At 43.8% G+C, this 14,005-nt stretch overlaps 1 protein-coding gene across 1 annotated transcript in view; it reads left to right on the forward strand.

The window, feature by feature from the left end:
- The window catches only part of LOC142586382 (uncharacterized), a 286,970-nt gene that overhangs the window by 217,458 nt on the left and 55,507 nt on the right, over nt 1-14,005 (forward strand). The window contains exons 6-7 of the mRNA XM_075697629.1: nt 859-1,006; nt 1,719-1,867. Of these exons, the coding sequence (XP_075553744.1) occupies nt 859-1,006; nt 1,719-1,867 (297 nt within the window). The remainder of the gene's footprint in view (nt 1-858; nt 1,007-1,718; nt 1,868-14,005) is intronic.

Below are 14,005 nucleotides of genomic sequence, written 5' to 3' on the forward strand. Positions count from 1 at the left end.
ACGTGTACAGTCCGGGCGCAATGCATCGGCAATTCGCTAACGTTCGATCAGAGAGCAGGTTACCAGAACGATCAGTGCACGAAGAGCACTGATCGAAGAGCACTACCATTACATTACACCAATAGTACATTACATTATTACACCAATAGTACATATTGGTGTAAGTTTACACGAGGGCGCAGGAAGTCAGAATATGAACTAATTCACAATCAACGTTCGATAAAAAATGATACGCGGCAAGCATAGCCTGAACTATCGCGTATTCATGAAAAATGCCTTTAGCTTATCATGACATCTTCTGAGCACATGCCATCTAATGGCTATGTCGGACATATCGTTCGTGAAGGCGGCCGGCCGACAGAAAATAGCGCTCATGAGTGAAAGGTTTTGTGAATTCAGCAAATTGTTGTCGCAGCGCTAGCGTGGATCCTTATGGTCACAGCGCCAGTGTCCTTCAGCAGACGGCGTGAACGGGGCAAGGGTCTTATATGCGGCCCATAAAGACTGATGTGCTTTTATCAACTTCACCACAGTACGGGTGTATATTGCAGTGAGGTTATTTAGGATGTGAAAATAAATACCGGAATGCGCAGGCCTCAGGAGGGCGTCTGATGTTATAAGCGTGCAGCGCAAGTTCTCCACGGCACCCAAAGTGGCAGAGCAGGGATAAAAGCTGGAACTAGGGCTGTCCTTGGGTTGTGGCCGCCGAGGACAGAGCGCGCTGAGGGGCGTTAGGTACTGTCGTCTATGTGATTGCGTGTTGCTGGTCATTTATCTGAGCTCTGCACATATAAGGCCTTGTTTTTCCACGCAAAGTTGGCATATACATTTGCCCGAATAAATATTTATGAAATGCAGTACCACCGCTAATACGCAAGCTACACGAGGTCGTCAAAGTGCGCCTGGGCAGCATCGTGACGCTGCACTGCGGGGCATCCGGAGAAGAGCCACTACAGATAGCCTGGGTCAAAGACGATAAATCTATCGAGAAGTCTCTCAGGGAACGGTGAGTTGGACGCCGTTATTTTATTTGTGCGGACTGCCGATTAAACCTTACTGTAAGCCATACATTGACACAATATTTGGTCACGAACCTTTTCGCTTGCATGCCTGAAACTCCTGAAAAAGTCCGTGCTAACAGTAATAGCTGAGTGTACTTGGCTACGAACTTGAGTGCTTGATTCAAATCTAAAGATCTCAAGTATAAAACATATCCTGGGCTACCTGAAAGCACCCAACTAATCGGCTTACAATTTCAGAATGGCGTAGAGATGTCACTTCGCAACCAACAAGACCTTAAAAAAACAACTTAGTGCTTGCACAAGAGAAAAATAAATAAAAATAATGTTAGTACTAAGCTCTAGACGAACTGCATAGAAATGATACTTGTCACGAAACAAAGCCCGTATAAGCACGCTGTGGTACAAAAAAAATTGGTGTCAGAGCAAAATCGATAGCGAAAATACCATTACGAAATCTACACTGTCGTACAATCTTCGGGTATGTTTGAAACGAGATGTAGGCGGGCGTATTAATCACAGCGAAAGTATACGTCTCGGAAATTTAAAGTGATTTAGTTATATATTATGGGAGTGGTATGGCGTGCATAAAAATGAAGTTAAAATCTATTCCCTCTGTATCGAAAACGTTAGCTTAGCACCATAAGACAACACAGAGCACTGTCAACCAACAACGTCGCTTGCTCCGCCTTGCCACAGGTATGACGTCATTGACCGTTCTTTCCCGGGAGGCATCGCTTCTGACCTGCTCATCCACAAGAGCACGCTAGGCGACACCGGAGAATTTGCGTGTCACGTCACGAACAGGTTCGGCACTGCTACGGCCATGCGATCGCTTTTCGTGCTCGGTAAGTAGGGCCATTACACGCCGCCATCACCCCCATCCCGCCCCACCCTATTCCTTAACGCAGCGCGTCCTCATTACGCGCTCCTTTTTCCATGCGTGCCGCGTTTCTGTCTTCCAGCGATGGCGCACCCCAACTCCGGCAAATTGTTATAACCCTGCCCTTCCGTCGTAACGACTTGCGTCGTCGGCGCAGCGGCTCGCATGCACGTAATTTCGTGCCTTAACGTTATGCGATCCCTTGAGAGCTTGCCCGGAGCAGCGCAAGGAATCTTCGCGTTAATCTTTGATGGTGACACGTTAGGCGAACGTCTCTTAATTATTAATGCCCCGCTATCACTCCAGGACGCTGCTGTTAATCTCTGTCGTATAATAAAGCAAGTGCTTAAAGAAACCCAGGCCAAAAAAAATCGTAACACTAAAGCATTGCCTGCGGTAGAACATGATAGCCCTTCTCCCTTCACTGCTTGCAGAACCATTTATTCTGGGGTGAATATGAGTCTCTAAAAGTACTCAGGCTCTTCCTTGTAAGAATATTTTAGTCACCTGCTAGCATATTTTCTTTTAATTTAAAATAAATGAGAGAGATGGTAGTCACCCTATAATGGTGACGGCTACTCCTTTTCTCATAGCCTAAATAATAATATATATATTTATAAAAATATATGTAGCACGAAAATGAAAAGAAACGCCATCACAGGGTCAGAAATCTACAGCAGACAGTCCCATACATTCACCAACATATAAACATAAAAGGCAAAGGCAAGTCACACTCCATCTTCGTTTCGCGACATACTGTTAACAGGAGTTGCTTTAAGGCGCGGAGTAAGCGCTAATCTCGAAGATGACGGAGCCATCAACATAAACAAGAAGCCATTAAAAATATGTATACAGATTCCAAGCGCATGTTGGAATATATGTGAAACGAAGCTTTCCGTTAAGCGGTTTCCTACATCTTGCACGCTTCCCAAGAATTTATTGGCCATATTCTGTAAAGCGGTCAATTAAATTCTACATACAACGTCCTTATTTTCGTTTTGCGCCAACCGCGTATGCACCACCCAGGTCACAACTTCACTGTCGTGCAATTCTCATGCTTACACGCCACACTGTTCCCAAGCTATACGGAAATGCAACGAACAGTTCAAGTAGATGTTCATCGTGAGACGGCTGCTGCTTCTTCGGTGAGGTATTGTTTTCTGTTTTCTTCAAGAATCAGTGCTGTGTTGAGATTTCGCTGTTGTCTAGAGAGAACGGACATCCCGTGGAATACCTGTGTGCTGGAGATCGCGCACAGTATCGCGTGGTTTTGCTGCGCTCCGCAGCGCATCTACGCCTGCCACGGCGGTGGGCAGCAAAGAACACCGGCACGAGCCATATGTCCGACAGCGCGTTCCTAGGCGCATGAGTGCCGCAGAATCGGCGCCGCACTCGGAAGTGCCACAACACGCGCCTAATGTCATCAAGCCGGCGACGCTAGTCTTAAACGCTGCCCTACCTTCCAGCGCACCTTCAGTGAATATGGTTAAGACAAGCGAAAACGAAGCCAAGAAACCACGGGTTGACGACGACAAGACATCTACCTATGAGCTAAGTGAAGATGAAGACAGAGACTGCGATGAAATGCTGTTCTCCTTGGTAACGTACAAAAAGAAGCGACCTGAGGGAATTCCAGTTGTTTTTCGACCCTCACAGGAGGGACGCAACTTCTGGCAAGTGAATCCAAACCGCGCTGCGTCTGAAATTGTCTCCGCGGCAAAGGAAAAAGTACAGTCATTCCGCGTGAATAGAGATGGAAGTTTCTCTGTCAACGTTACTTCAGTCTCATCTGCAAGACATCTACTCTCGATGAGCGAAGTGGCTGGGTTGGGAGTCAAACCATTCATTCCGGCATCTATCTTATACCAGGAATGTTGGCAAGATACGCCATGTGCTAGTTGAGTATACAGAAGAACTACTGGTTGACTTCCTGAAGGACTTTGGCATGACATCTGCCCGTCGTCAGTCACGCTACAATCGCCAAGAAGACTGAGCGGTAGAATCACGCCCTGTGAGAACTGTTATTCTCCATTTCAGAGAAGACAAACCAATGCCGCAACGAGTGCATTTAGGTTTCGCGAGTCATCCCGCAGAAGAATATCACGGCCCTGCTCTGAGATGCTACAACTTCCAGAGATTTGGACATTTATCGAAGAACTGCCGCAGTCCACGTAGCTGCAAGATATGCTCAGAAGACCACGGCCATTCAGAGTGCAAGTCTGTGTGTCAGCCAAAGTGTGCCAACTGTGGCGGAAACCATACAGCTTCCTTCTCCGGGTGCCCTCAGAGCATAGCTGCCTCAAGGTTATGCAGACATGAGTTAAAATATGGAAGGCTGTCTCCTCGTAATGCGCCCCCACCCAACCTTAATGCTGTAAGACGCGTGCCTCCAACTCCTAGCAAAGAAAGAGAGCAAGCGGTCCATATGAGTTATTCTGCAGCTCTGAAACACTCAGGTCGGCAACGTTCTGGAAGCGAGTGGTATGATCCACCTTCATAGAATGCTACTCATCTTGCCCAGGCTTCGAGTGAAATTCACCGACCTTCTCAGCAACGCCATCAGCCAGTGACACAGCAACATCACCTAACATCTGAGCGACTACCTCAACATTCGCCTCAACCACACCAGTCATTCCAGCGGCCATCTCAGTCAGCTCTTCAGCGACCTGCTTCGAGCACACATGGAGCTTCAGCGTCCTTTGGTGATTATGCGTCTTTACCCGTGGCACAGATGATCCTGCCCATTCTATTCACAGCTCTGCGTGCAGTTCTCAGTGCCATTCCACACGCAAACAACCTTCCAGAGGTAAAAGCACTGCTTTCTATGGAATCGTTGGTGCTTCCACAACCACCAACTGCTCCACTGCAGGCTTACAATGAATAATCTCTATAACAATGTTTTCATATTTCAGTAGAATGCTAATAGCCTTCGAAATAAGTCAGCTGATTTCCGCAAACTACTACCTCAACATAACTTTCCTGTTTTATGTATACAGGAGGCAGGCGTACGAGATGACTTTCGTCTTTCAAACTATGTTATATATAAATCACCGCGCATTGCTGGAAGTATCAGAGCGACGCTATGCGTGAGAAATGACCTGCCCTCCTATTTAATACCGTCGAGCGATTTAAATATACTGGAGTTCGTACCATGCAAGATATCTTTTAGAAATACAAGCGTCACAGTGATCCTTATTTACAATGTTCTAGCAAATTATCAGTAGACAGCTTGGCGAATGTGTTTAGTGTCGCAAACTCACATGTGCTGGTTTGTGGGGACTTCAACGCACATAACGTCATCTGGGGCAGTGAATATAACGATTCCCGTGTAAGCACCATAGAGTCTGCCGCAGAAAAAAGTAATCTGGTCGTGTTAAATGACAGCTCCCCAACGTTCTTGCGGAGGTTTCGTTACTCAAGCTGTATAGATGTCACGCTATGCTCCCAAGACCTTCTTGATGGCGTGGGATGGTCAACAGACATAGAAACGCACGGTAGTGATCATTTTCTGATCCTGGTAAAACTTCACCTCATACGGAGTGAGGGCACCCGGCGCTACTCAAAATACACTAATTGGCAATGTTTCCGTCACCCTTTAAGTAACTCATTGGGCGAAAATCCGAACTTTCAAAGTTTTGCAAGTATATTCTGTGAGTCTTACAAGATGTGCACAAAGCAAGTCATTGTTCCGAATGAATACGCTGCAGTCGAAGAAGAATATGAAAACCTAAGGGCAATTCGAAGACGCGCAGAACGGGCTTACTGCCGCAGTGGAAAGCTGGATGACTACAAGATGGCGCAGAAAGTTCAGTCAACTTCGCGCAGACATTTACAAAAATTAGGTACAAGAAGATGGCGAGAATACTGCGCGTCGTTGTCTCCGTTTACTCCAGTTGCCAGAATATGGTCCGTTGTCCGATCTTTTAATGGTCCGGTTACCCAGAGCCATACCTTCCGAGCCCTTGCCGTAGTTCGAAGCACTCCGGAAATATATGTTGCTGACGAATTCTGTCAACTTATATCCAGACCAGGAATTCCGTTTACTTGCCTATAATTCGCAAATTCGACAACACTAGCAGAACAGAAGGTTCGTGCGTGATTTATGTCACAACATCCTCATCTTGACTGAGTTTAGTTTAAATGAATTGCAAAGGGCTCTTTCGTCATGCCGTACAAAGACAACCGCAGGCCCAGATGGTGATACGTATGTGATGGTAAAGAACCTAGGTCCACTAGGAAGAATGACTCTTATGCATATATTTAATGATACCTGGATAAGAGAGACCCTTCCGGATTCATGGAAATTAGCTCGGGTAATTCCCGTGCTAAAACCAGGAAAGACTCCACTTTGTCTTGACTCCTACCGACCCGTCAGTCTCAAAAGCTGTTTTTGCAAACTAATGTAGAAGATGATAGACAGTCGACTGCAATGGTGGTGCGAACACACAAATGTGTTTTCCGGCCACATGATCGGTTTTCGACAAAATCGGTGTACAATGGATGCAGTATTAGACATTGTCACATGTGTCGAACATGAACGAATTTGCGGAAATCTGACAGTAGCAGTATTCTTAGACATTCAAAGAGCATTCGACACTGCAAGTCACATACAAGTCCTTGATGGTATGTTAGAGCTTGGCCTACATGGTCAAACGCTGCGATGGGTATCAAATTTCTTGAAACATAGAAAAATTTTTATGGAAACAAATGAAGGAGAAAGTAATTATCACAGCATCACGCAGGGCGTTCCGCAGGACAGTGTTCTCAGTCCGTTTTTATTCAACTGTGTCATGGCAGTCTTGCCACAAAAACTCCCGTCTGGTCTACAGTATTCTCTGTACGCAGATGACATCTCCATATGGGTCTCTGGATCTCATATACAAGACATTCAAACAACGCTGCAAGAGGGTCTAGATAGTATCGACACCTTTTTAAAACAAAGAGGCATGAGTCTTTCATACGCAAAGACAGCCGTACTTCCTTTCACTAGACGACAGCTAAATAATTTCCAACTTACACTTAATGGGCAAAGTTTGTTGTTTGTGAAAGAGCGTAAATTTCTTGGAGTTATTCTTGACCGCCAGCTAACATGGGCATCACACATCCGCGCAACTGAAAAGCAGACCAATGCAGTAATAAACGTACTTCGGCGACTCGCTGGCACAACGTGGGGGGGATCAGTCTCTTCGCTACTACAAGTTCATAATGCACTCATAAAACAAAAAATTGCTTACTCGGCCCCTATTCTCCATGGTTTATCGCAAACTTCTGAGGAACGCCTTCAACGTTAACTAGCAAGGGGCTACGAGTGTGTCTTGGGGTTCCGCAGGCTACCTCGAGTTCTTTAGTAATTGCTGAAGCTCGTCACCCCCCATTTCCAGTCATACGAACGGTTGAAACACGCTGACATACTTATCGCATCTTAACCCAACACGAGAAGCATCCATTAAACCTCGCGCTCACCGAAAGAAACAAAAGCAAAATTCGCGCTGTTGTTCGAGAACATAAAGCATTATTACCAAGATTTGAATTATGCAAAGTGGATGTTATTTACCCTCCCTGGATGTTAAGATGCCCTAAAATAGAATTATTGGTTGACGGGATTATAGCAAAGAGAGACATGTTCATAGTAGCCGCACAGCAACTAGCACTTTTCGAAATTTACTCATTATATCCCCAGTACATCCACGTTTATATAGATGGTTCATGGCATAAAAATTCCTCGAATTCAGCATTCGTCATTCCACATTTAGCGCTAGAGCAAACATTTAAATTATCCCGGGAGACATCTTCCACCGTGGCAGAACTGTTTGCAATCCTGTGTGCTTTGCGTTTCATAACATCAGAAAAATATTCGCAAGAATGGGTTATCTTTAGCGATTCGCAAGCCGCTCTCACATTAATGCAGAGCAATAAGAAAAATTTTTGAACACTTCGTTCTTGTATGAGACGCTCAAAGAACTTACAATAGAAAGTGCAATGAACCACGTAATTGCATTTCAGTGGATACCTGGGCACTGCAATATTCCTGGTAATACTGCAGCGGACGCAGCTGCGAATCGAGCGCACAATAACGCAGAGACAACCAATCTTCCCCTATTGCGTAGTGAAGTCCGTCTGATCCTGAGACAGATTTCTTGTCGCCTCAGCAAAACTACCTGGTTTGATCAGCAAACTAAAAACTCGGAGTTATACTTTATAGACCCATGTATAAACTTATCAATGCCGGAAAATCTAAGAGACAACAGAAAATTTGAAACAGTGGTACACCGCCTGCGTCTTGGTACTGCATTTACAAAACACTTCTTGTAGAGCATAAAACGTGTTTCTAGTCCGCAGTGTTCTTGTGGCCATCCAGACGAAGATGTGCATCATCTTCTTCTCGAATGCACGAAATACGATACACAAAGAACGGTACTGCGAGCTAATTTGTTTATATTAGACAGAAGACCATCCCCTCTTAAAAAGATACTTGGCCCATGGCCAACTGCGGGCTTTCAAAAAAAGAGCACTTCTTGCTCTGAAAAAGTTTTTAGAGGACACCAACATTTTGAGAAAATATTAAGTATCAGATAATCCGAATACGCTGAATGAGTTACATAAACGTTGTTCGTGGTTCATAATTGGTTTATGGGGTGATCGCATCCTTTACGCAATATGTATAAATCTGTTCTGTATTTGCAGTGTATTACATGTGTTGTGTGTTTTGGTTGTTCAAAATATCTGACTTTATGTATGCGTACGTGGACTGAACTAATGCACAGAACTTTGCAACTGATGTACTGTTGGACTGTATATTCTTTTATTCATCCAGTGTTCTACTGAGTGCTATATTTGGTGTCGCTATTCTCCCTTTTTAGGCAAATTTGGTTCTTTTGCCAAGTGACAAGGAGTAGCCGGTGCCACCATAAAGGCGCCAACCTCTCCTAACATTCACTTCAATAAAAAAATGATGTGGAGCTAGAGGAGCATGCAGGGACAAGAACGTCACACATGTAACATAACCCTTAAGCTAGAGTATGCAAGTAGATTGAATGTATCCCCCTGTGCCAACAGTGGCACTTGCCCATTCTGGAAGATTGACCCCGAATGGCCACATGCGCTGTGGCCCGCGAATCAGGGTAGGCTAAACATTTTTGAAATTTCAAAGAAACCGTTGAATACCGTTCGATTTTTGTTAAGAGGTCTGCGTGCATTATATGTAAATGCATTACGCCGTTATTCATTATCTGATTACGCACATTAGGAGTGCCGCGCAGTGGCACTTCATTGCAGATTAACATGTAGTGCTTACATAAGCTGGTACGCATTTAACCTTTGTATACAGGGTGGCATGCTTTTTTTTTTTGACTGCAGATATTTTTGTTATAGAAAGAATATGCGCGTATTGGGGGCGCGTGGCGTTATTGCAGAGGAGTTCCTAGGTTAGGCGGGCATACTTTGCCTCTGATAACGTGAATTTCAGAAGACTAATTCATAAAAATTCGTTAGGTATATTTTCATTAGAACGTTAAAGGCAGTTGTTCATATGGCAAATTTGGAGCCAGTCATATTTGAATGCACCCTTGTTTAATTTTATTTTTTTAGAAAAGCTTGAAACCCGCATCTGAATAGAGCTATTCATAATCAAATTACAATGCTCAATTCCGGTAATATGGAAAGCGAGCGTTCCAGCTGTACAAAAAAAGGCTGCCCCGCTATGATATCAGACAGAAACGCCGCGTAAGGAAAAGCGCAACGAAGTTTAAAATAAATTAAATTTTGGGATTTTACGTGCCAAAACCACTTTCCGATTATGAGGCACGTCGTAGTGGAGGACTCCGGAAATTTTGACCACCTGGGGTTCTTTAAGGTGTACCTAAATCTAAGTACACGGGTGTTTTCGCATTTCGCCCCCATCGAAATGCGGCCGCCGTGGCCGGGATTCGATCTCGCGACCTCGTGCTCAGCAGCCTAACACAAATGCCACTGAGCAACCACGGCGGGTAAGATTAAAATTGAACGTCTCGGCCTGTCACGGCAGATACTGATATCACGTTTTGCCTAATCAGCACATGCCGCGAAATGTCGCATCAGTATTTGCCGCAACATGCCATCATTCAAGCTTCGTCAAGCACTTGATCACGAGGTATTTCTGTCTCACGTAGCTACGGGGCGCTCTCAGTTTCCTTATCGCCTGGATTGAGCTTCGAAATTTGTCAATGAACAACCGAAATTAGATGCGATTTATAGATTTTTTTTAATGGGCGTGCATAAAATATGACTGCCTTCAAAGCTGCCGTGTAAACAAATGCCACTAAGACTGTAATAAAAAAAAGGTTAATTAACATTATTTTATTTAGTAATATGAAGCTATGTTGTTAGATAGAAAGTATGTCCGCCCCGTTAGGAATTTCTCTGCAAAAACTCGACATTTGCTACACTCCTAGCCTTTTTTTAAAGAAAAAGGATATTATTCCCTTAAAAAAAACATTGTATATACATACATCATTCGTTGCACCTTCTTAGGTGACATCGCTAGACTGCATAAAGTCTTACTGAGCTTTTTCCCGGGATTGAGATAGAACAAAGTTGGCGAAGCCATAGGAGTGCAGAGCATTAAAGGAAAGCTTTATCAGCACAATCTCAGAAGAGCTTGCATTGTAAGTGTGACGTACCATTACGAAGGCAATAATGCAGCCCACGCTTTAGTATTAGATATTATTTATTTATTTATTTATTTATTTATTTATTTATTTATTTATTTATTTATTTATTTATTTATTTATTTACATATACTGTCAGGCCTCGCACCATGTTATTACAGCTGTGGAACAAATAAAAATCTATACCAGTTAGCCTTCTCGAAAGCGATCATTACATATTTTGTTGCATTTAATTCTAATAGGTGAAGGGACAGATTATTAGTACCAAAAACCATACACGGAAATTATTAGCTACTAGAAGCCCCAAGTCACATATAGGTAAGAAAATTCTATTAGCAGTTACAAATCAGGATATCAGCGATCCGTTTTATGAATAAACCAGTTGATAAAGATGAGACGGCGACTTCGGACAGAGGATTCCTTTCGCTGATAGCTCTTGGAAAGAAGGCGCAATTAAAACAGTCAGTACTAACAGCAGAAGTACAAAGAAACGTAAAATGGCGGTGCCTGGAGGCCACACTGCGAAGAATTTCAAAACAGTCGATGTAATTGATATCAAAATGGTGATTAATAGTAAGGTAAAGATATTTCAGCTATTCGTGTTTGGTCCTAGCCTGCAATGTAGGTAGGTCTGCAAGTACACAGACCTACTTAATGATATTACATGTTGCAATAGAAACAGGCACCTTGCTTTAAATATGTCGGGCCATTGTACCAGCGTCAGCAAAACAATGACAATGACGAAAAGTAGCACATGTTCTTTTCCTATTTCTTTTCGTGTGCGTACACCGGAAAACATCGGAAGCGGTTGATTGGGATTGAGCAATAGAGGAGGAAATGCTACCGAGTAGTGTGCAGAGCTGTTTGAAATTCACAGACGTTACTTAATTAAACTTCAGTGCCGCTAAGTAAATAGCGAAGTTCGTAAGTTCCCTAATCAACAAACTTATTTATAAATAAACAGCGACTAAGTGCAATCAAGAGACCAATCAAGAGGATCACAGTCAAGCGCCCAGTCTTATGCATCCGTGCTACGGAAACCCAGACGACAACAGGCGGAAAGTAATACACAAGAAAGCTCCAGTAGTCGCACACATTTCTCTCAGCGACCTTACTCATCTACTGCAGAAGTAACACCAGCTAATAGCGAACATACCACAGCATCGGTGACAACTGATTTTGCCAATGATTTTGCCAGCTCTTAAGGCAATCCTATCTGCTCTGCCGGAAGCAAACAACCTACCAGAAGTGAAAGCCTTGTTGCCTCCAGAAGCACTATTGTGTCAACAATCCGGGCCGAAACTGCGGCAGGCACTCCATGAATAACCGCTACAAAAATGTCTCTATATTTCAGTGGAATGCCAACAGTCTTCGAAGAAAGTGTGCTGACTTTCGTAAACTGCTTGTGCAATACAACTTCCCAATACTTTGCATTCAAGAGGCGGGAATCAATGACGAATTTCGCCTCTCGAATTATGTGATATGGAAGACTTCTCGTCAAGGTGCTGTTAGCAGAGTGCTCCTGTGCGTCAGAAAGGACCTACCATCTTATCAAATTCAGTCCAGTGATTCAGACTTCCCGGAATTCATCGCATGTAATGTATCCTTTGGCAAGCTCTGTTTAACAGTGATTAGTCTATATCTACAACCTTCAAACCGAATTTCAGTAGAAGCGCTAGTGGACATCTTCAAAATAGCTCATTCTAATGTATTTATATGTGGCGAATTCAATGCACACAACATCATCTGGGGCAGTGATCATTGTGATGCACGGGGTAACGTTATTGAGTGCGCCATAGATAAATGCAACTTGACTGTTTTAAACGATGGGTCGCCAACATTCCTTCGTGGATATAATTACTCAAGCTGCATAGATGTTACCCTGTGTTCACATGATCTAGTGAATGGTGTGGGATGGACAACAGATATGGAAACACGCGGAAGTGATCATTTTCCCATCCTTGTTAACCACCCTATTATGCACTATGATATCAGGCGTTACAGCAGACTAACCAACCGGCAAGCTTTTCGGTACCGCCTAACGGATCAAATTAATCAACATGCAACAGTGGAAGATTTTACAGAATTTTTGCAGGACAATATTTACATATGCACAAAAAAGATCCCAATTCCAAAAGATTATGCTGCAGTTGACGGAGAATATGAACACCTAAGAGCCATCCGACGCCGATCCGAAAGAGCTTACAGACGGAGCGGAAGTTTAGAAGCATGCAGAAACGCTCAGAAAATACACAATGTAATGCGCAGACGAATGGAAAATTTAGGCAAACAGCGCTGGCGCGATTTCTGCGGCACGCTTTCTCCTCACACGGCTGTCTCACGAATTTTCCTAGTAATTCGCTCTTTAAGCGGACCTGTAACACAGAGCTTCCCATTTCGTGCTCTCGCTGTAGCACGGGACACGTGTGAAATAATAGTTGCAGATGAATTTTGTGAGCTTATTTCCAGACCTGCTTTTTCATCGCAATGTGCAGAATTTGATATTTCAGTAGTGTTGGCTAAGCGAAAAATTACTGCTTGCTACTGGGCCCAACATACTCAATTAGATCATACTTTCCCATTAAGCGAGCTTCAATGTGCAATTGCATCCTGTCGCCAAAAGTCCGCTGCTGGGCCGGACTGCATTACGTACAATATGCTAAGGAACCTCGGACCGACAGGTACAAATGCTCTCTTAGACATCTATAATAACTTATGGATAGAGGAAACTGTACCTGACTCTTGGAAAGTCGCTCGAATCATACCAATTTTAAAATCTGGTAAGACGCCCTTGTGCCTTGAATCCTTCCGCCCTGTTAGTTTGACAAGTTGTTTACGCAAAGTAATGGAGAAAATGATTGACTCGCGACTTCAATGGTGGTGTAATGAAACGAATGTGCTGTACAGCTACTTAGTAGGTTTTAGAAAACATAGATGCACAATGGATGCAATACTAGATATAGTAACCTGTGTGGAGCACGACCGTGCACCTGGAAACATGACTATAGCAGTATTCCTAGACATCAAGCGGGCATTTGACACTGTTAGTCACGTTCATGTTCTGCTAAGCATGTTGGAACTTGGTCTGCCTGGCAGGTCCTTGCGATGGATTTCTGTATTTTTATCAGGTCGCAAAATATTTGTTCAGACGGGTGAAGGAAAGAGTGCTGAACATGTTGTGAAACAGGGAGTACCACAGGGAAGCGTACTCAGCCCCTTCCTTTTTAACTGCGGCATGGCTGATTTAACGCGAAGACTGCCATCACAGTTTTCACAGTTTTCAAGTTTTCAATGTATGCAGATGATGTGTGCATTTGGACTTCTCGGTATAATGCTCAACCACTTCAGATGGCATTGCAAGACGGCATAAATATCATCAACCAATTTTTGAGAGAAAGAGGAATGGTACTATCACACGCAAAGACTGCTGTATTGCGCTTCACTCGGAGGCAGTTAAA

This window comes from Dermacentor variabilis, chromosome 6 (genome assembly GCF_050947875.1).
Source record: "Dermacentor variabilis isolate Ectoservices chromosome 6, ASM5094787v1, whole genome shotgun sequence".
Lineage (NCBI taxonomy): Eukaryota > Metazoa > Arthropoda > Arachnida > Ixodida > Ixodidae > Dermacentor > Dermacentor variabilis.